The sequence below is a fragment of the Penicillium maclennaniae genome (genome assembly GCF_028827695.1).
Source record: "Penicillium maclennaniae strain IBT 15551 chromosome Unknown utg000008l:1.0-3552695.0:1.0-3555053.0, whole genome shotgun sequence".
NCBI classification, from domain to species: domain Eukaryota; kingdom Fungi; phylum Ascomycota; class Eurotiomycetes; order Eurotiales; family Aspergillaceae; genus Penicillium; species Penicillium maclennaniae.
The window spans coordinates 2,848,925-2,868,132 of NW_026623220.1; the positions used below are offsets into that span (position 1 = coordinate 2,848,925).

Sequence of the window (19,208 nt, forward strand, 5' to 3'; positions counted from 1 at the left end):
GTTGAATAGGTTGCCGAAGTCGAACCGAAAGGACCGTGTTTAAAGCAATTGGAGACAGGTACGGGGACAGACATCGAGGGGGCCGCGGACGGGTCGGAATAAGCAACGTCACGTGAGGTGCCTGGGGCTGAGACCCTGTAGTCCACGCATGGTTCAGACAAGGCTCACACGAAATATAATTGAAGCTAGAAGGCAGAGAAACTACGTGAGGATCATAATAAAAATGAAGCAATGCATGTTGTATTCCGTTAAGTTTGTGAGGAAAGAAGGAGCTATGAGAATGGCAAACGAAGGTAAACCCCCCATGGGCAGTGGACGAACCACCAAGATGGAAGTCATTCCACACAACAAGCCATTAAGATCAACAATTGCGCCAGGGATTTAGAAAGAATGCAGCGAGCAACAGAAAAAGTGATGTTAAGAAGACAGAACTTTGTACAAGCCATTTTCATACAGGGGCCTAAGAGCCTCTAAATCATTTTGTGGAATTGGTAGTCACCGGCGGTGGGAACCACCGACTGAGAAGGCGACTTGTAACCGGCGGGCAAATGGCTTCCAGTGTAGTAGGTGGCTGTGTCGTTGAGGCCGGCATCCAAAGGCTGCAGAAGACCGATCATGCCCTTCTGAACACCGACGATGTTGTAGAGGGAGTGACGAATGCTGTAGCTGATTGAGGCCATGTCGCGAATGACAAGCGGCGCAGCAATTAGGACGACGAAGACAACCAGCATGACGAAGTAGAGAATGGCGAAACGAACAACCCGTCTCTTTCTAAGCTTGGACTGCTTGAGAGAGTAGATTGGAGGACGGATTTGACGACTGGAGGGAGGTTAGCAAAGAATCTTACAGTCATAAGACTCGGGAAGGGACATACCTAGGACGCAGCCAGAACAGGATCACTGAGTGGAACTTGTCGGCATAAGGAATTGCGAGAACGGGCAACATGAAGAAGAGAATGACGTGACCCAAAATGAAGTCGGCAGCGAAGTAACCCAGCTCGGTGATTTTGCAAAGGAATTCACGACCAGGTTGGGACATCGAGTGCCAACCCATGTTGTACCATTTACCGGTCCACCAGGCAATATTGGACTGATCATGCTTGAACTCACGTGTGAGCGCAAGAGAAATGATCAGCTTGTAGATGAAGCGCTGGATGGCCATGGCGGCGATCATGCCCGACACAGTTCTGGCCCAGCTGAAAGACTCCAAAACAAAGAGAGCGATGAAGATGACCATGAGGACGATGACGGCGATTGCGTGAGCAATGGCAGCGAGGACGGAACCGAACTTCTTACAGCACATGCTGAAGAGGGGACCCATACAACAGGCCATGCCAAAGAATGCACCAGCAACACCGGCGTTGACACCGATAGGAGCGAAGGCCACAATGGCAATGCGCATGATCGCGTTCGAGGCATATTCGGGTTTGTTACTGAACATCGTTCGGGAGTTGATGTACAGGTAAGGAACAAGGGTGGCACCAACAACAACTAAGGGAGCGATAATTTCGCTGAAGAAAATGTTGGTGAAGCGAGCGCGAGGAACATCTCCAGAGCCCTTCTCAGAAGGAACACCAAGGAGCTTTCTCTTGTAACCCGTCAGTCTGGTACGCGAAAGACGACAGAAACCGATCCAGGACGAGGCATGCGAGCGGGAGTTGCCACGCGAGAGCCAACGGAGATAGTCACGGTAATCAATGAAGAAATCGTTCCATGCAAATTGGTGGGGGTTGAACAGGAAAGGCGAGATGATCAGGGCAAGCAATGACACCCAGAACCAGATGAGAGCGGGAGTCCAAACAGTGGAGGTGGCGAACAGCAGCATGAGCAGCAGACGGGCACCACCGTAGATGGAAGGACCGGCGAAACGGGAGTACAGCACACCGAAGGGAATACGGGCAGTGGCGAAACCACGACCAGTACCAATGTAGCGAGCACCACCGAAAGACAAGTTCTGGTGAACAGCCTGGGCGTAGATCTGGCAGACGAACACTTCGAACATGAAGGAGAAAGAACCAAAGTGCTTAGCCAGACGAGTTGCCATGCGCCAGACACCACGCTCGGTCAATTCCTGCACGGCCAAGGGAACGAAGGAAATGAAGAACACAATGAAGATAGAAACCACGCAACGGTTGACCCAGTTAACAATGGGATGTAGATCAGCACAGTAGGTCGGCAGGAGGGGATCGGTGATGGGCAGGTCAGAGTTGTAGCGGCAAGTGATGGTCTCGTGTTTGAGCGCACCCAGGTTGATGAGGACAATCATAAACATCTGCACAGAAAGCATAATGAACATGTTGTTCAAGTGGAAACCAGGGTGAGCATAGTAGAAGGACAAGAAGCGATCCAGCGGGAGCTGAGTGCCGAGGTAATAGTACTCGCGAGACAACATTTGTTCACCCATACCAGTACCAATCTTGGTTGTGAAGTTCAGAATGGAACCGAAACCCAAATCACGACCCTTACCACATTGGTAGTACTCGCAATGCTTGATACGACCACCACGGAGAACAGCATTCATGCCAGCGTAAATATCCTCGTTCAAGTGCAGACCCTTCTGAGCCTTGGACACACCACCACGAGTACACATGAAGGTAGCGTTAAGGAAATCAGGGTGACCGTAATGCAGCTTACCACCAATCTGGGCAAGAGTACGCGCGAAGAGAGTACCGAACGTTTGTTCCTTCGAGGCAGCAACGTCACCGAGGACACCAATGCTCTCGGAGAAAATATATTCACGAGCACCGAGAATAGCAACGGGGTCGGTTTCGGGGTTGCCAATGCCAGGAGTGTAAGGCGAAACGTTGTCGGTGGTCAACTCTTCGAATTCAGCTAGAACACTGCGAATCTTGAGACACTCCTCAAGGTAGTTGTCCTGGTTGGCATCAATAAGCTGGATGTATTCACCGCGGTAGAAAATGATAGCGTGGTTTTGGTTGTCGGATTTGCCGTCACCGAGAATGGGGTTGCCAGAAAGCTGAATGCGGAACTTAGGCTTGCGCAGGTTGTTCTCAAGGAGTTCACAGTGACCATCAATGAGGGCCGAGTACAGGCGGGGTTCATCACCCTCATTCTCCGGAGGCTCTTCATCGAGGTAGGCGATTTGCAGGTCAGGGTAAGCACGGAGGAGGAACTCGGTGTTCTCACGCTCGTCCTTGTTGAACTTGGCGTAGCGCTGCATGGACACACAAATACGGAACTTGCGACGAGCCATGCGCTCTAACTCGCGCTCGAGCTTCTCCGAATTACCGCCGAACATCTGCACAACTTCAGGGTTCTCAACGCGGTACAGCAGCTTGATAGCACGACTGTAATTCATGAAACCGGAGACTGTTCTGTAAAGGGTCTGCGAACGAAGAGACGCCCAGATACGAGTGCGAAGAGTGTACTCGGGAGCGGCGGACTTGAAACCAATGCAGTAGAAGGGCAGATCGTCGATCTTGCTCTTCTGCGCATCTTTTCTCCTTTCTCGCTGAATTCACCGTTAAATTGAGAAGTCTCATCCGCCAAAATCTTGGTATCCTTGACAAAACAATCCCACTCGTGGGGATGGAGCTGCTTGAGGTATTCCAGGACGGTCACACGGGAGTAGGGCTCATCTTCGCGAATAATCTCACGCAGCGACAAGAGGATCTTCTCACTGTAGTGAGGGATCAGGACGCAGAAGGTGGGCATATTGTCGACGGGCAGAGGCTCGGGCATGGGAGTGGACAAGGACTGAGCAAAGAAGGAAATGCGACGCTCAGCCTCGCTGCCAGCAGGGAAGAACTCGGTCTTGAATGACTGATCCTCCTGGGAAACAAAGAAGGTAGGGGCACGCAGAGTACGCTTTCCCTCCTGCTCAGAAGGAACTTGATGGTACAGCAGCTTCTGAACGTGGTCAATGGCCAGCAAGTGCTCACGGTACATCGAGATGATGATGGCGTTCCAGACTTGGGAAATGAGAACCTTGGGCTTGTACTTGATTTCCATATCAGTGGTAGCCAGGACCTTGGAGTAGATACGCTTGGGAAGTCGCGAAAAGATGTTTCTCCAAGGAGACCAGATGGAGACACCGAGATAGAACGACCGAGCAACAGAGAAGATTGTGTTGCAAATAATGTACCACAGGTAACTATCCAGGAAGAACAAGGTCAAGTCCATGAAGAACATGAGGCCGAGAAGAATCTGGGGTTGCTTGTGGCAGAGGACGTTTCCGATGTACGTGACACCAGTGCACTCGAAGATAGTCATGGGGGACAAGATGCGGATGGGGTCCTTGAACGACAGAGTCAAGAAGAAGTAGGACTCAGCGAGCTTGGCACCAAAGACACAGACCCAAAGACCATAGGACATCCACATGTCATTGCCATGAAGCTGGGGGAAACTGGCAGTGAATGTTTGACTGGCCACGTACTGGCGGCCGTGCTTCTTGAGATAGGTTCCAAAGAGTGCTCCCAGGGGCTGAATCGAAAAGAATGTGACGGTGATTATAGCCAGCACGAAGTGCACGATACCAAGAGCGAGACCGACAGGGTTCTGAATTTTGGTGGGAAGCATGTGTAGGAAACCAAAGATGATAACGCCAGGGATGAGGTTGACAATCAAGACACCAAGTAGGAACATGAACCGGTTATGAAGATGCTGAGCACCAGCCCAACGGCGAGGAACATAGCACCATTCGCAAATGGTGGCGAAAATCTGAATGAAGGCGCCTAGAGCACCACCAAAACCGACGGCAGCCAGGTACTTAGCCGAGGATGGCTTGTTGTCCCATTGCTGCTGGTAGTTTGGGGTGTAGAGAGTCGGAGAATTGTAGGCGGTGAAGAACCAGAAGAAACACAAGTGGATAACCCAGATACGGTTGAAGTTGGTAACCATGTGGAACCAGGAACGGGTTTCCTTGTATGTCTTGAAGAATGCCTTCTTCCAGACCACATCCTTGAGCTTGGGCCAACGCTCCTGAGTCGGAATATCGACCAGACGGGTCTTGTCCTCAAAGGAGAGGCGCTCGATACCCTCGGGGTACCAGAACAGCTGATTCATATCGTCGTAACCGATGATCTTGTTATGATCATGCTCACGGCGAACATACTTGCCATCGGAGATCTCGTAACCTTGATCACGGCAGTACTGATACAAAGGCGTGATAATCTCGTTGAGGTAGGTAAACTCCTCAACGGGCTCAACACGGTTCTGGCACTCAGGGGAGCCATAGTAGTCATCTGCGCACTTGAAAATGAAGCAGAGACACTCCGGCAAGAAACGAACCTGATTGGCCTCACCCCAGATAAGCAGGTACAGGGCGATCTGGCGGGCCCGATCGTGCTGTGACATTCGGTTCATGCGAGACTTCCAGCGGTACTCAGCGGCCTCCAGACTGTTGTCACCTTCCAATGCTTCGAGAGTCTCTTCTTCGTTCTCGGGGTTCTTCTTCGCGGCCTTTTGAGCAGCCCTGCGAGCCTTTCTGGTCTTGCGATCACCCTTGCCAAGTTTCATGTTGGCAAATCCGACAGCATCGTCGAGATCCAGGTGCGCAGCGAAGTACCAACGGCGGTAGTTAGCGTTGTGACCGCCGATGTAGTCGGCGTGCAGCGAAAGCAGCGCCTGATTAGGCGTCATGCGAGAGGCACGCGAGTCGAGAAGCGTCATCATGTGGTCGTACATGTTACGCATGCTGTCACGCTGGAAACCAAACTTGTTGACAAGATCAATGAAAATATCCTCGAGCTCTTCCTTTGACAGAGGAATTTGTGCCTCCGCGCTCCAGGCAGGGTAGGGCTCTCGCGAACGCTGGCCAGCCGGCAACGCGTTTCCATACTCCATGCCGTAAACAGGGGTGGAGGCACCGGATGATCGATTGCCACCGTATGAAATCTGGGAAGACGGAGGACGGTAGCCATTGTAACCGCGGCCGCCGTATTGGCTATCGGCATAGCTATTATAGCGATCGTCACCACGGCCATAGTAGTCCATGTCTGCAGCACGGGCAGTCTCAGATCTCATGGTGAAATCACTGAAAGTCTCTGAATCCTCCTCAGAGCCGCCACGGCGAGCCTGGCCCTGACCAGCCTGGTCATAGTACTCATCGCCATAGTAGCCACCCTCTTGAGCGTGGCCAGCCTGGTCGTAGTAGCCTCCTTCAGCGTATCCGCCCTGGGCGTGCCCAGCGGCTTCGTCTCCATAATAGGCACTATAGATGCCACTGTTAGCAGTCAAACTCGTGATTGTTTCAATGGCTTCTGTACCCATTATCGTAGTAGCCCTCCTGCTGATTATCGTAGTAGCCCTGGGCGTGTTCGTCCTGGTAGTAGGAGTCACCATGAGCCGCCGGATGGCCGTAGCCATCGTCGTACTGGCCTCCTGCTGGGTAGCCGGACATGACGAGAGAGTCGCAATCGATTGCTTGATGATAGCTCTATAGGCCTCGGTCAGCCCAGGAGATTCCCTGTCTAGGCCAGTCCCTGCCACGTCGCTTGCGATACTGGAGCCCTTTTTTTCTTTGTTTGTGTTCACTCTTACCTCAACCACGACTCATCCACAGAATTAAAAAGGTATATGCGCCGGAATGAATTATTGCAGCATGGACACAAAAGCGAATGGCGCAGATCGTTAACGACGTAGAAGCCGAAGAAAGGGCGAAGTTGGCGAGTGTCAAACTCCGCAGTTGGTTAAATGAGCGAAAGACGAAACTAAACAACGTGAAACCCCCAACGAGGAAAGAGCAACCTTGCTCCAAGCCTTCCTCTCTAAAAAAAAAACGAATGGAAGTAAGCAAGTTGATGGATGGACCAGAGGCAAACGAAGGGAAGGGGAGGGAAAGTAAGAGAGGGAAAGGGAAAATAATTGGCAGTGCTGTTATTTTGGGATCGGGGGAATTTGTTCTAATTTACAACGGTACGTGTACGCGTGTGTACGAGGTACTTCTGCTACTATGTGGCTGGCCTTAGTCAAGTATGTACTAGATACAACCTCGACTCAGGGGGATGCACCATCCTGGAGCTGTGTTCGATACCATTGTTGTCCTCCAATACGGTAAATATGGGGACTTGATCTCCAGCTATTGGGCCAATGATGCCGGGTAGAGAGCTGGTCGGAATCCCAGAGAAATCTGGAAATCTGAGCGGCCCCTGAAACATGCCCCACCGCCGTAATCCAGGTAATCTGGTACCAAATCATGTTACTGATACCGTTCGCAATGGCCCCCGCTGATTTGTCTGTGCCTTGTTATTGTTACCACGGTATGCAGGGATGGCGTTGCACCTCGTCGGTCATTCCTGGTTTCCAAGCAGTCCTGGTATTGTATGCAGTGGTCCTTTCTTTTTTTTTACCGGGAGGCCTCTTGACTGATAATGGTACCTACGCGGGGAGGTTGGGGTGCTGGGTGCTGGGTGCTAGAATCTGGGTCGTTGTCCGGGTGGTGAACCACGGCTCTCAAGCGATTGGAACCACACTCTGTTGAATTCCTCCCCCTCGTCCTTTAGGAAAGACACAGTGATCATCCCCTTTCCTCTTCGTTTCCGGATCTGGTGTTCACAATTCTGCCTGGATAGGAGATCAAGGATTTTCACGCCAGTGCCCCTAGTTTGCCACCTACGATACAAATTGTACTACTTAGCGTCGTTTTCACCGTTGAACTAATCTCGGATGCTGCACTACGCGGCCTCTGATAAGCCCGCATCGAGGTCTCAGAGCCACTCAGCTCTTTCCGAACCCCCACTCCGTGCCCAGTAAACCTGTTGCTTCCTAAACCTTGAAAGCCACCATTTCCAATGCCTTTGGGTACATAGCAAAATTAGGATTAGCCACGTACATAGAACTTGGACCTCTACCGGTCTCGCTAATAATAGAACCCCTGCAAAAAGGGATTCGATACTTCGTGATTTGTCGAGGGTACTGGCGAGAATATGTTGCTGGCCTACGCCCAGCTCGAGTGCCGTACTGGAAGACACCTGCATCTTCAGTCGAGATATATCGCCATATGTAAAATGACCCTGGTACTTAATCCCGTACACCGGAACAGATGACGAGTCAGTATCCGTGAAAGTATCTTTTACGTACGGTACACGCAACTAGTAACTTTGAAACGAGCTGCTGGCAGCCCATCTCCACCGTTGGATGGAGCCTTTTCGTTCTGTTCCACACGCCTGGTGGATCATTGAATGCTTTTTCTCTCGGACCAGAAGCCTCGCCCCTGGCCACATTGGTCCAGCGGCGGTCGCCCTAGGGGCTGGACACGCAACGGCCTGCGACTTCCACGCGCAGACGGGCATCAAGTGCACAGCTTATGCCGAGCACCTGTCGCGTTCGGCTTCGGTTCCTAGCTCCTCCGTTCCCCGTCACTCGGAAATGGCGACGTGGTCACACCTGTAGGTACTCAAGACATGTCCAACGGCGGCACCGCAGGAACGACACATCCAAAGCTGCAGCCGGTCGGGGCCAAGCTTGAAATCCTTCCCCTTCCCAGTCTAGGTGCACCAATGCCTTGCACTGAGGTGCCAGAGTTTCTATTACTCCTTCATTGAGTAGGTTTGCCGCGGTTTCCAATGGCTACCAAAAATAAACTGTCTCGGGTGCTAGTAGGGTCTAGTCAGCGATCGCGCGCCACGGACTTCCCCTGATGTTGCAAGTTCATTGTATTTCGCCCGCCGTGTTTCCAATACGCTCGATGCCCGATCCGTCTACTCCCATTACGGCTTAAGTGTGGCTGCGCCTAATTGTGAAGCTGCAGCTCGCGGTGCTCTGTCAGTCGGTGGCTTAGTGTCAAGGCTTTACCAAGTGCCGTGAAAACCTGCAGCCCCTTGGGTTTGGTGTGAACACCAAGGGGGTGGGGGCGGATTCGAATTGCCACCCCGACACATCTGATAATAACACACGAGCTGATCGTCCAGTTTGCCTCCTGTCAAGTAAACATCCAGGTAATCGGGTCAATATTCAAGTAATTCGGGGGCTGTGCTCGGTTCAGCCGTGCCCCTCCACATCGACATGATCCATGGCCAATTAACTTATCTGCTGTCTTCACACAATATGCAACGGAGGGCTACAGTACCTCTCACATCACCTGCAATGCTCTGCATAGACCGGGGTTCAAAGCACAGTACATAAGGTCGACTTGGCTCCGATGTGACTTGACGATAGAGTTCGTGGAAAACCACCTTGTCCAATGATAAACACACACTTGCCTTTTATGGGCTGTCGATGATCCTTCCACTTGTCGAGGAACTGACTGCGACATTCTAGCCTAGGCTCAGTGGGCTGACTCGCCACAATACTCGCGTCTCTTACTTGATGAAACCTATCGGCAAGGGGACGCCGATCATCCCATTCCTTCGCCATGCCACCGGACAGTCGCCCGGTTGCCAGCAGCCGAGGCCCCGACCGGAGCTTGTCGATCCAGGGACCAGGGGCCCTTTAGCATGAGTCAGCATTATTCGGGGAGTTGTTCATTCCACGACTACGTGGCCGCGTTTACCTGTCTGGTAGACAGCTAGGGTTAAGGTTTGTTTGGGACGACTCTACTGTAGGAGCAGGTCCATGCACTGTCCTCGCGTCAACCTTGGACTTACAAATTGCTGCCAAGTGAGGCAAATTAAGCTGGTAGTTGGGTCAGTTTTGAAGATTGTGCCTACTTCATCTGGTTGAGGTTTACCGGTCGTTCGTGATGTTTGTGGCTTGGGCAACTGTGGTCCCAGCTTGTTTGCTATGGAGGAGGGGTAGTGCTGAAGCTAGATCTGAGACATATATTCTTGCATCGACTGGGAACTGTGGCTTTTTTCTTAATGTCTGGTTCGATCCACTTGCCATCCAGATTAGCGTGGTGGTCGGGGTGTTCGAGTTTTTGTCCCTTACCGGATGGGTCCTTCGATGGACTCAACCCAGGCCTCGTCGACTTACTTTGACCAAATTGCATTGTGCATCATGACTATTGGGTAATTTCGGGTCTAAACGTCAGCAAATCCATGCCGGGTCATGACATGTTCTCGTAACCACATCGATGGTTGCTTGCTAGGGCACCTTCTGTCTCCAGTCCTTACCCATGTTGGGGCTACTGATTTGTTACTTTTCGAATATCTTGAGAGAGGTACAATACTACTGAATTGCAGTTTGATTGGTGGTCCATGATTGTCGTTTGCTATAGCCCCTTGTTGAAGTATACAAGTGCAGGTGACCGAAGCTTGGGGACAAAAAATATATTCATTTCTGGCCTACGATCAAGCGGGTACAAAGTTAGCGTTGCATATGGTTCTTGGCCGTATTACTAACAAGAATTCGAGGAGTTATGAGCTGTGAAATTCATGCTGGAAGTGACCGATTCCAAGGTCAGAAGCAGCCACCTTTCATCCTAATAGACAGAAGTTGTGACTGCCTACGAAGAAGGGATGAACGAACGCAAAAACTTTCTGCTTTACATAACGAAAATTATCACGACAACACATGAACAGCCCGGGTGGTCTAGTGGTATGATTCGCGCTTAGGGTTCGACCTAAGCACTCCTGCGCGAGGTCCCGCGTTCGATCCGCGGCTCGGGCCTGTTATCTTTTTGCCTGATCCTAATCTTTGTTAGTTCGTTCACCTTGTTTTTGGCATCATCTAGTGATGGTCATCGTCCCCTCCAAAGCTCCAGAGAGATCGAGTGCAGAAGAATGTTCGCACTTTTTCTTAGTAACATTGAACGTTCGAGTTCGGAATATCGAGGTCTCTGTAAACAAATGTTGTGCTGATGCCAAGCAACGGGGTAGAGCCGGTCGGAGCAATTCACGTCAACGTGCAGAATCACAGTGTCCTATAAGAGCGCTAGTCATCATGTATTCGCACCTATTAAGAGGTCTTTGTGTGCACCGCGATATACTGCAGCGAAGCCCATTTGGTATAGTTCGATATGAGGTGGCACATGGTTGCCGTGCCAACAACTAGCCGTTGACAGTCCGTCATGGTTAAAGAGCCTCCATCACAGGAATCGTAATCCTCCTCGAACTGGAGCAGAAGCCAGCCCAAACGCAGCAATTGTTGCTCAGTCGCGTCCGAATCGCCATTAGTACCCAGATAGGCCATTTGGAAGACAACAAAGCCGATCTGTTTTTCGTCAGACCGAGATATAACGCCGCGAAAACTACCAAATGGCCAGAATCAACACATCAAACCCGTTGGTTCGTGCATCAGCACGACCCAAACCTACGCCTAGCGAGAAACTCGAACGTCCTGTCCCAAGCCTCACTGACTCGCTGGAAAGTGGCCGCGCCGGCAGCAATTCTTCACTATCGAGAGGGTCATCACAACGAAAGAAACCGGGATCGAGCGTCATGTTCGACATCTTCCCTGACCCCGCCATCGAGAGTGGAAGCTCCGCTTTCAACACGCCTCGCAAACAAACACAAAGGCGTACGCTCAAAACCTCGCAGGTCAACTCTCTGCTCCTTCCGATCCAACGACCTCGCCCGAGACCCAGCATCAAAGTGGAAACAGACGACTACGACAAAGAAAATGACAATGCAGAGGATAATTTTATAGAAGCACTCGCAACACCAATGGAACCCGGGTCGCAACGCTCGCCTGCAAGACGAAACCAGAATTTGCCGCGAAGCCCCGGAAGAAGCCAACCGGGCCATACGCCTGTGAGAGAAATGCACTCTTCTGAAACCGAAGAGGAGGACGACTGCGGGAATAATAGCTTTGATTCATTGGAAGACTTCATTGTTAGTGACAACGAAGATATCAGTTACCACGAGACATCACACTCAGAGACAGAATCTGAGAAGGCTCCAACACCGCCTCCGCCAAAATCCACTCGAAAGAGACTCTTGAGAGGAATCAAGCCCAAGACTGGCACTCTCAAGAAGGACCTGGAAGAAAATTCCCGCGGAGCACCATTTCTCCTGGAGACGAGAATTTCCGACGCCATCAAGTCCCGTTCTACCCCCAAGGAGGCACCTAGACATCTTCTTCAGGACGATTTCCAGCTATCCTCGAAGCTCAACGAGCTACATTTGGACACTGAGAACGAACCAGCACAGCTGGGGGCAGACACTTCTCCGTAAGAGTTGCAGGTGTCCTAAACGAGTACAGCCGTGCCTGCTAACTATACCAATAGCTCAATCGTAGGTCTGAAGTTCCCAACACCGGCTTTCATACCAGCTACAAAGAGCCTAGAGACACCACCGTCCAGTCCATCACGGAATCGACTCCGCTCCCCCACGAAAGAAAAGATGCGCATTCCGCCAACGCCACATCGCGAGAGCGTCGACGCTTTTTGGAGCCAGACAGAAACGAACCATTGGATTGATCAGCACTCACCCCGTAAGGAGAAAACACCTGCACAATCTGTGATAGATCTACTCAAGGATTTCGATGTCTCAGATGAGGAAGATAGTAGCCCAATTTCCGGCATCAGCCTTGGGTCCGATTCCGTGTCGCGAGCGAGCGTCACACCACCCAAGACACCCCCAACCTCCAAAACACCTAGCAAAACAGCAATCAAGAAGGCCGAAGCAGATGCCAAGCGTGCAGCTAAAGCACGCAGGGAATCTTTCAACAAGAAGAAAGCAAACTTCGCCGAGACCTTTCTCGAAATCTTGGACAACGCCGTCTCCGGCGGCAAGGTCAACCTTCTCGCCAAGCCTACCGGTGGTGTAAAAATTACCTGGTCAAAAACCCTTCAGAAGACAGCAGGCCGAGCTCAATGGCGCAGCGAGCTAGTTGAAACCCGAGACCCAGACGGCCAACGGACAGGCGCATCACAACACATCCACCACGCCACGATCGAACTCGCTGAGCGCATCATTGACGATGAGTACCGTCTTATCAATACTCTCGCGCACGAATACTGTCATCTAGCCAACTTCATGGTCTCCCGCGTGACGGACAACCCGCACGGAAACAGCTTCAAGAATTGGGGAAAGCTATGTGCCGAGAGGTTGAAGGACCATCCGATTTACGGAGGCCAGATCCATGTTACTACAAAACACTCATACCAGATTGATTGGAAATATGTTTGGGCTTGTACGGGGTGTGGCGTGACTTATGGTCGACATTCAAAGAGTATTGACCCGGAGCGACAACGCTGTGGAACTTGCAGGCACCGATTGGAACAGATAAAGCCCAAGCCACGCATGTCTCCTCAGAAGAAGGCTATGGCGCAAGTCACCAAGAGTCTTGCCCAGGTTCAGATTGAAATGTAGATTTCCTGCATTTGCATTTCCGAAGCTGACATCTCTGAAGCGTGCTGGTGCATTAGTACATATTTCCCAATCTTTTTTGAAATTCATATACTTCCACTCTTACTTTGTTTCAATTGGGACTGATCTGGTCTGATTTCGGATTGACGGTCTGTTGAATCGACGTGCGAAACATATCAGTCTCTTTTGCAACTGTGGAGGCCTGTAGACGTCATCACGCATCGCTATGAGTGGCTTTGTTCGTTTGATCTGATATCATTGACTACCTGAATCTTGAATAGTGTCTATCGCTTCGATATCCCCGTTTTTCGAAGAGAGCGATTCCCTATGGCCCATGTTTCTCAGCAAATACCAATGCCTCCATGCTCCTCCCATGTAGCCCAGTTTCACTTCTTTCATCACCACCAAACCATTCAACAGTTTCCAATGACATACCCAGACCACAAAAATCAAACGAAAAGTCCCCAATCCCGAATCTCTAACTTCTCCGTCAATGCCCGCACAGTGTCATCCGCAACAGTCTCCTCCCTCGACAACCCTTGCACATCCCCGCTCTTGTCAAACTCCTCATGCGGCACATTGAAGAAGACGAGAAGGTCCGTCTCCTGGCTCTCAAGCCTGACCAGCAGATAGTGGCACGTCAACCTAGAACTCAATCCCGCCTCCCCATCAACCGACGCCCCCGCAACCGCCGAATCCACAGCAGAGGCATTACTCGCATCCGCAACCCGCGCCCCGCGCTTGCGCGACGCTGTCTTGAATTGCACAATCCCCTTGTACGCACTGAACACACTACCGGGAGGCGCAGATACGCCCAGACGGGATGCACTCACGCGCTGAGGCGGGGTCACGATTTGCATGGCGTCGCCCTCGTCGCAGAGATCATGCAAATGATACAGCACGGCTGCTTGGTCAAGGGTTTCGGGCGTCGCACTAGATATGTTCCCGCAGCCGGCTGCGAGGGTTGGGTGCTGGTGGCTGAGGGTGGCGAGGGTGTTTAAAGCGTCTTCTTTGCTGACGCGCTGATTGATCTCGACGATCATGTTGGAAAGAGATTCCGGTGAGAGGAAGATCTCTTGATGGTCTGGAATTTCGCGGAGATTGCTGTGTAGTGGTTTAGTATCTTGGTGTAGCGGGCGGTTTGGTGAGGAGACATCAAATGATGGGAAGTATGCTTTTGACCCGGTGTTTTGAGCTCATGGATAGGGATTCCGAGTAATTCGGTCCACTCTGATATCTCAATCTACCAGGTACTCAGACATAGAGAGGATTTTGAAGATGGGGAAGGGTTGTAACTAACCTTGCATCGATCCAACGCTGCGGCACAACGCCGCGGATGGCCCCGCCGAAGAAATCTTGCTCCAAGGTCTGCGCCATAATGGAATGCTGTCGTTCAAGAGGTAGTACTTTAAATATGAAGCTATTGATAACCGGAGCTCGCTCTTTCGCCTTGCTGAAGCTCGGTAACTTTTGATAGCTGGGTCGAGCTTTTCGATATAAATTTGATGCCAAGACCCCACGCTGGAGCTTATGTTCTGCCACGAAGTTCAAGTCCGGCGGATATCGGGAAAACGGATCAGATACGACGAAGCAAAGAGATTGAGTCTTGACCACTGTGACGGAACTTGACTTCAGCAGTTGATTTATGTTGACGGGCACGGCAGCAGTGGCAGGGAGCAGTATTGCGCCCAATGACGTTGGGCCGGGCTGACTCAGTGCGAGGCTCTGCAAAATATACACAGCCAAACTACAACTACAGAGATCAATAGATCTCATCACATTTGCTGGGTTCCTCTATATAAGCTCACTTGGGACTATATATCACGTCCTCTGGAGCATATTTCTTCAATAGGCGTAAAAAACGCCAGGACACATAGTGAGACTACAAGTGAACATATTTTTCTCCGAAACAGTTCATTTGACTGTAATATGCTAATTCTCTATGAAATGAGGCGAGTATTAACATTCATCGAATGATATTTCATGAGCCTTTTAATCAAAAAGTTCCTCCACGTAGTCATCCAACTCAATCCACCGGAAGCGATCCCCCCATTTTTCTCTAAACTCCTTCCTACGATACGCATAGCTCGTCACCTGAGAGAAGCTAACCAGCTCCACGGTCCAGCCACGCTGAAGCGCACGCTCCACCATGCGCATGAAGCCACCAGAGTACTCGGCTTCCGCCGCATCTCCAGTCGCCAACACGATCGTCGCCGGTTCATCCGTGTCCAAGAGGGACTCCAGGATCTTCAGGTGCAGAATTTCGTCCACGCCCTGCTCGACCCATCGGTTTCCAGGATTGCTGACCGTCTCAGGTCCACTGGCAATCTGGGGCCCCTTTCGGAATTTGGACGCGCGTGGAGTCGTATGTTTGTTCTTGTGAACACGGTCTAAAATATTGGCTTCGTAGCCTAACTTCTCGGCTTCGTCGATCGATGGCAGTCGGTCTGAACCTACTAAAACTCTCTTGGTGGCAGGGCGATCCCGTTCCATGATCAAAGAGAAATTGGCAAAAGACATGTGGAGGCGACGAATTCTGGTTGTGATGGGAATGTTCCGCGAGACTTTTACCGAGTCGTGGAATCCAACCATGATCTAGAGAAATGTGAGCTTGACTATGATAAGGTTGAGGATAGAGGTGAATTGAGACGTACATTGGACATATCGACAAAGACATGGACAGGGCGTTCTTCAAGATTCTTCTTTGAAGAAGACGAACTTCCTGCCTGCGACACGTGTCGAGCGTAATCGGGAAATCGATGGATGAGCTTGTTTATCAAACCAGCTCGTCTGTCCGTTGCGGTCTTGTACACAGCAGGAAGGACCCGGATTCCTAAGGGGGTAGTAATGATATTCCGGGTAATGTCCGCGTCCGAAAACAAGTTCGGGTCATCGTACGACGATGGCGGGGTGTCATCCTGGCCAGTCCGTGCGTCTGTGGTGCCCACTTGTATCGGAACAAACGACAGGGTTCCAGACTTCTTGATAATAGGAGAATCGAAGATGATAGTGCTAGAGTCCGATTCCGCCTCTGCGCTGCTTTCGGAAACCCATTCAGATGTAAAATTGGCGTCTTTCCCGGTAGACTTGGCCTTGGCTTTAACTTTAGCTCTCGGAGTCTTTGTATTGCTAGCGCCAGGAATCGGCTTTGAGGGCGTTCGAGGTGGTAAAGGGGTCTCCACATGGTCCGTGGCTCGTTTGAAAATGGTCATAGGAGGTTGATTATGAGTTTCATTATATGAACGTGAAGAACAGCCCAAAACGGTATCACTGGAAACAAGAGGTTTCGAGGAAGTCAATGAAGGTGCATGCTTAGAAGTGGTGTGGTATGATTCGGTGGTAGTTGTACCACCGCGGGAAGTCCGCTTGAGAATCGTTGAAGGGGTATTGAGCGATGGGCCAGGTGTGGGGTCGCCAAGAGGTGTGTTCTTAGGAGCCCGATCTGAGATGAGGAGATCCCAAAGAGACCCAAAGTCTCCAAGTTGGGTGTGACTTCGCTTAGGCTTTACCTCTGTAGCTGCCCTGCAGTCACCATCCCCAACCTTGGACACATTTTCCCTTGACTGGCCCCCAGAGGGCGGGTGATCTATGGGGTCAGGGTAGCGCGCGGCAGTAGAGGCATCACCGTAAGTGGGTGACCGGAGGAGGTCAAGCACTGCGGTGAAGTCCCAATTCGAGGCCGGCTCGGTGTGATCAGGTGAGGGCATTGACGAGTATGGAAACTAGAAGACCCCAAGTGGTGAATCAGAGGGACGATAAAATCAATAGAGGAGAAAAAGAAAGCTTGAAAGTCCAGATTGCAGGTTTATAGAGAACCATCTCGCGGAAGGCATGAAAGGATTGTTGAAACAAGCAAGGTGAGTCAGGTAGAGACTCTGGGCAGCAAGAGCCGATCCGGGTGGCGAGGCACAGGCGGTAAGACATTCTGCAATCAAAGAAACACCGCCTTTCCATTCCGATGAGGAAACAGCCCGATCCAGACGTCTCGTGATTTGACTTGGATGATCGACGTGCATCTTATGTAACAACGTCAGGGAGCCAGGTGCCACATGCTCTCCCAAAGCCTGCCAATTATTCTTGTTAAGAACAAGCCACACCTTAACCAACGTCATCGGCATCAAAGTAAAAGAAAGTGGGGTCTTGACTCGTGCTTTGTGTTTCAGAGCCATAAGTCACGGTTACCCCGTATTATGAGGTGAAGCTACGGGTCGAGGTATACTGTACATTGTAAAGAATCAACTTGTTTGACAGCGACGTCATGTTGTTTGGTGTCATAGGGATATGGATGTTTCCATGTGAAAATGAAGTTCTATATAAGCCTGCTCATACTCTGCTTCTCTTATTTCTTTCTCATCAATCGAACTATCTATCCAATTCCATTCAAGATCAACCAACTTTAAACCAAACACCAACAAACCGCCAAGATGTCTGACACCGGTCGCAAGGATTTCTCTACTAGTATGTGGGATCTTTGTTCACTTTGATTGATGTGAGCGATCCTGACACCGATCAACAGAGGCCAAGGAGGAGATCACTCCTGACTCCACCAAGTCCACCCAGGACAAGGTCAAGGAGACTGTCACCGACACCACTGACCGTCTCGCTCGCGGCGCCCAAACCGACGACAGCAAGAGTGGTCCTCAGGAGGCCTTCGACAAGACCCAGCGTACCCATGACAATGAGGCTTACGGCGGTGCCACCAGCTCTGTGTAAGCTCTCCTTCCCTCAAACATCCAAGTCCGCTCGAAAATTCAGAACTCATTCATCATCACAGGGGTGATAAGGTCAAGAATGCCCTCGGCATGAACAAGTAAGGTGCCTCACGGCTTCCTTAACGTGCCTGTCTCTTCTAGGGAAGTCAAATTGCTGCCATGATTCCACGATGAGTCAACGATACCATTTGCTCTTTTTTTCATTGTTAGCTATGATCTACTTATGAGTGTGCCACAATTCTCATGAATGAAATTTGTGATCATTATGATTCTCCTTCAATATTATAGACATGGAGCTCCCTTGTGATTTCATCGGTGCCGCACTAAGCTTCCAAACATAGTATCACGCTGCCGTGTGAGTTGACTGAGGTCACGCTCTAGTTCCTTATACCTGGCTCGTGCCCCTGGTACGTCTTTGGGAAGATCGTGAAAAGCTTTCACCCTTCCTTCTAGAGCCTTGACTGTCTCACTTAGCCGGATGACTTTCTCTTCTTCCGCCATCAGCTCGCCAATAGTGGGACCTTTCGGCTGGTTTCGTTCGAGAGATGCGATGCGGTCCTGATATTCACCGACCTTCTTGGCCAGTGTCTTCGTACCCCGCGTCCACTCAGAAGTCAAGCTTTGAATATCTGACGGAGTCTCATAAGCCTTGTCAGACTTGAGATCTTCGAGCTCCGCATGTAGCCGCGATAATTCTTTTTGGAGGTACCTATGCAACGTTTCTACCTTGGCCATTTGCTCTTGTGCATCGAAGTCCTCCATAGTGAGCTCGACGATAGACTGGCCCAGATCAGCAGGATCTGGATCCAATGTGTTGCCCAGAACGACTGCTGCCTCGGCTAGATCATCCAGATCGTGTCTGCCTTGGTGCTCCATGCTCAGTTCCACTTCCTCTAGGATCTCATTCTTCTGTCGCTCATGTGCGTCCTTGCGTGCTGCTTCTTCTTGTAGCTTGAATAATTGAATAGATTCTTCGCGTGCGCAATGTTGTAAAAGAGCTTCTTCATCGGCGGCGTCATTGGCAGCTGCCAATGTCAGAAGAACTTTGAGAGTATCTTCGTTCCGTTCGAACGGGGGTACTGGCTTGGGCGCGTATTGTCGACTCAGCCAGGAGTTCACGTACGCCCAATCTTTGGCTTGGATAGCAGCCTGGCGAGCTTTAGTCGGTGAGGCGAGCACACTATCGAAAGAGTCCATCATTCAATCGGACGTGCATGGATGGAAATAGACACCTTAATGTTTGAATGTTTCGTCGATGCTGATAAGAGAGCCCCACTCGGTGTTTGCTTACATACGCTTGACCGTTCACATTGTACGTTGCGGACTGTCCTTTCTCCCCCACCCGG

The 19,208-nt window shown here is 50.9% G+C and overlaps 7 protein-coding genes across 7 annotated transcripts; 2 read left to right on the plus strand and 5 right to left on the minus strand.

The window, feature by feature from the left end:
* Nucleotides 1-470: 470 nt before the first annotated feature.
* On the minus strand, nucleotides 471-6,360 carry N7477_010028 (1,3-beta-glucan synthase; the record flags this gene model as incomplete). The annotated part of the gene is made up of 4 exons (XM_056971689.1): nucleotides 471-819; nucleotides 875-3,463; nucleotides 3,541-6,171; nucleotides 6,227-6,360. 4 exons carry the CDS (start codon nucleotides 6,358-6,360, stop codon nucleotides 471-473), a joined length of 5,703 nt encoding a protein of 1,900 aa, XP_056818668.1.
* A 4,436-nt stretch (nucleotides 6,361-10,796) lies between these two features.
* On the minus strand, nucleotides 10,797-11,030 carry N7477_010029 (uncharacterized protein; the record flags this gene model as incomplete). Its single annotated transcript, XM_056971690.1, has 1 exon — nucleotides 10,797-11,030. The coding sequence occupies one exon, from the start codon at nucleotides 11,028-11,030 to the stop codon at nucleotides 10,797-10,799; it is 234 nt and encodes a 77-aa protein (XP_056818669.1).
* Nucleotides 11,031-11,095: 65 nt separating this feature from the next.
* N7477_010030 (uncharacterized protein) lies at nucleotides 11,096-13,153 on the plus strand (the record flags this gene model as incomplete). The annotated part of the gene is made up of 2 exons (XM_056971691.1): nucleotides 11,096-12,009; nucleotides 12,067-13,153. 2 exons carry the CDS (start codon nucleotides 11,096-11,098, stop codon nucleotides 13,151-13,153), a joined length of 2,001 nt encoding a protein of 666 aa, XP_056818670.1.
* Nucleotides 13,154-13,599: 446 nt separating this feature from the next.
* Nucleotides 13,600-14,527, minus strand: mog1 (Ran GTPase-binding protein MOG1; the record flags this gene model as incomplete). The annotated part of the gene is made up of 2 exons (XM_056971692.1): nucleotides 13,600-14,254; nucleotides 14,451-14,527. The coding sequence occupies 2 exons, from the start codon at nucleotides 14,525-14,527 to the stop codon at nucleotides 13,600-13,602; spliced, it is 732 nt and encodes a 243-aa protein (XP_056818671.1).
* Nucleotides 14,528-15,142: 615 nt separating this feature from the next.
* On the minus strand, nucleotides 15,143-16,857 carry N7477_010032 (NYN domain-containing protein; the record flags this gene model as incomplete). The annotated part of the gene is made up of 2 exons (XM_056971693.1): nucleotides 15,143-15,745; nucleotides 15,805-16,857. The coding sequence occupies 2 exons, from the start codon at nucleotides 16,855-16,857 to the stop codon at nucleotides 15,143-15,145; spliced, it is 1,656 nt and encodes a 551-aa protein (XP_056818672.1).
* A 717-nt stretch (nucleotides 16,858-17,574) lies between these two features.
* N7477_010033 (heat shock 9/12 family protein) lies at nucleotides 17,575-17,964 on the plus strand (the record flags this gene model as incomplete). The annotated part of the gene is made up of 3 exons (XM_056971694.1): nucleotides 17,575-17,608; nucleotides 17,667-17,859; nucleotides 17,925-17,964. 3 exons carry the CDS (start codon nucleotides 17,575-17,577, stop codon nucleotides 17,962-17,964), a joined length of 267 nt encoding a protein of 88 aa, XP_056818673.1.
* Nucleotides 17,965-18,171: 207 nt separating this feature from the next.
* Nucleotides 18,172-19,059, minus strand: N7477_010034 (uncharacterized protein; the record flags this gene model as incomplete). The annotated part of the gene is made up of 1 exon (XM_056971695.1): nucleotides 18,172-19,059. One exon carries the CDS (start codon nucleotides 19,057-19,059, stop codon nucleotides 18,172-18,174), a length of 888 nt encoding a protein of 295 aa, XP_056818674.1.
* Between the last annotated feature and the right edge of the window lie 149 nt (nucleotides 19,060-19,208).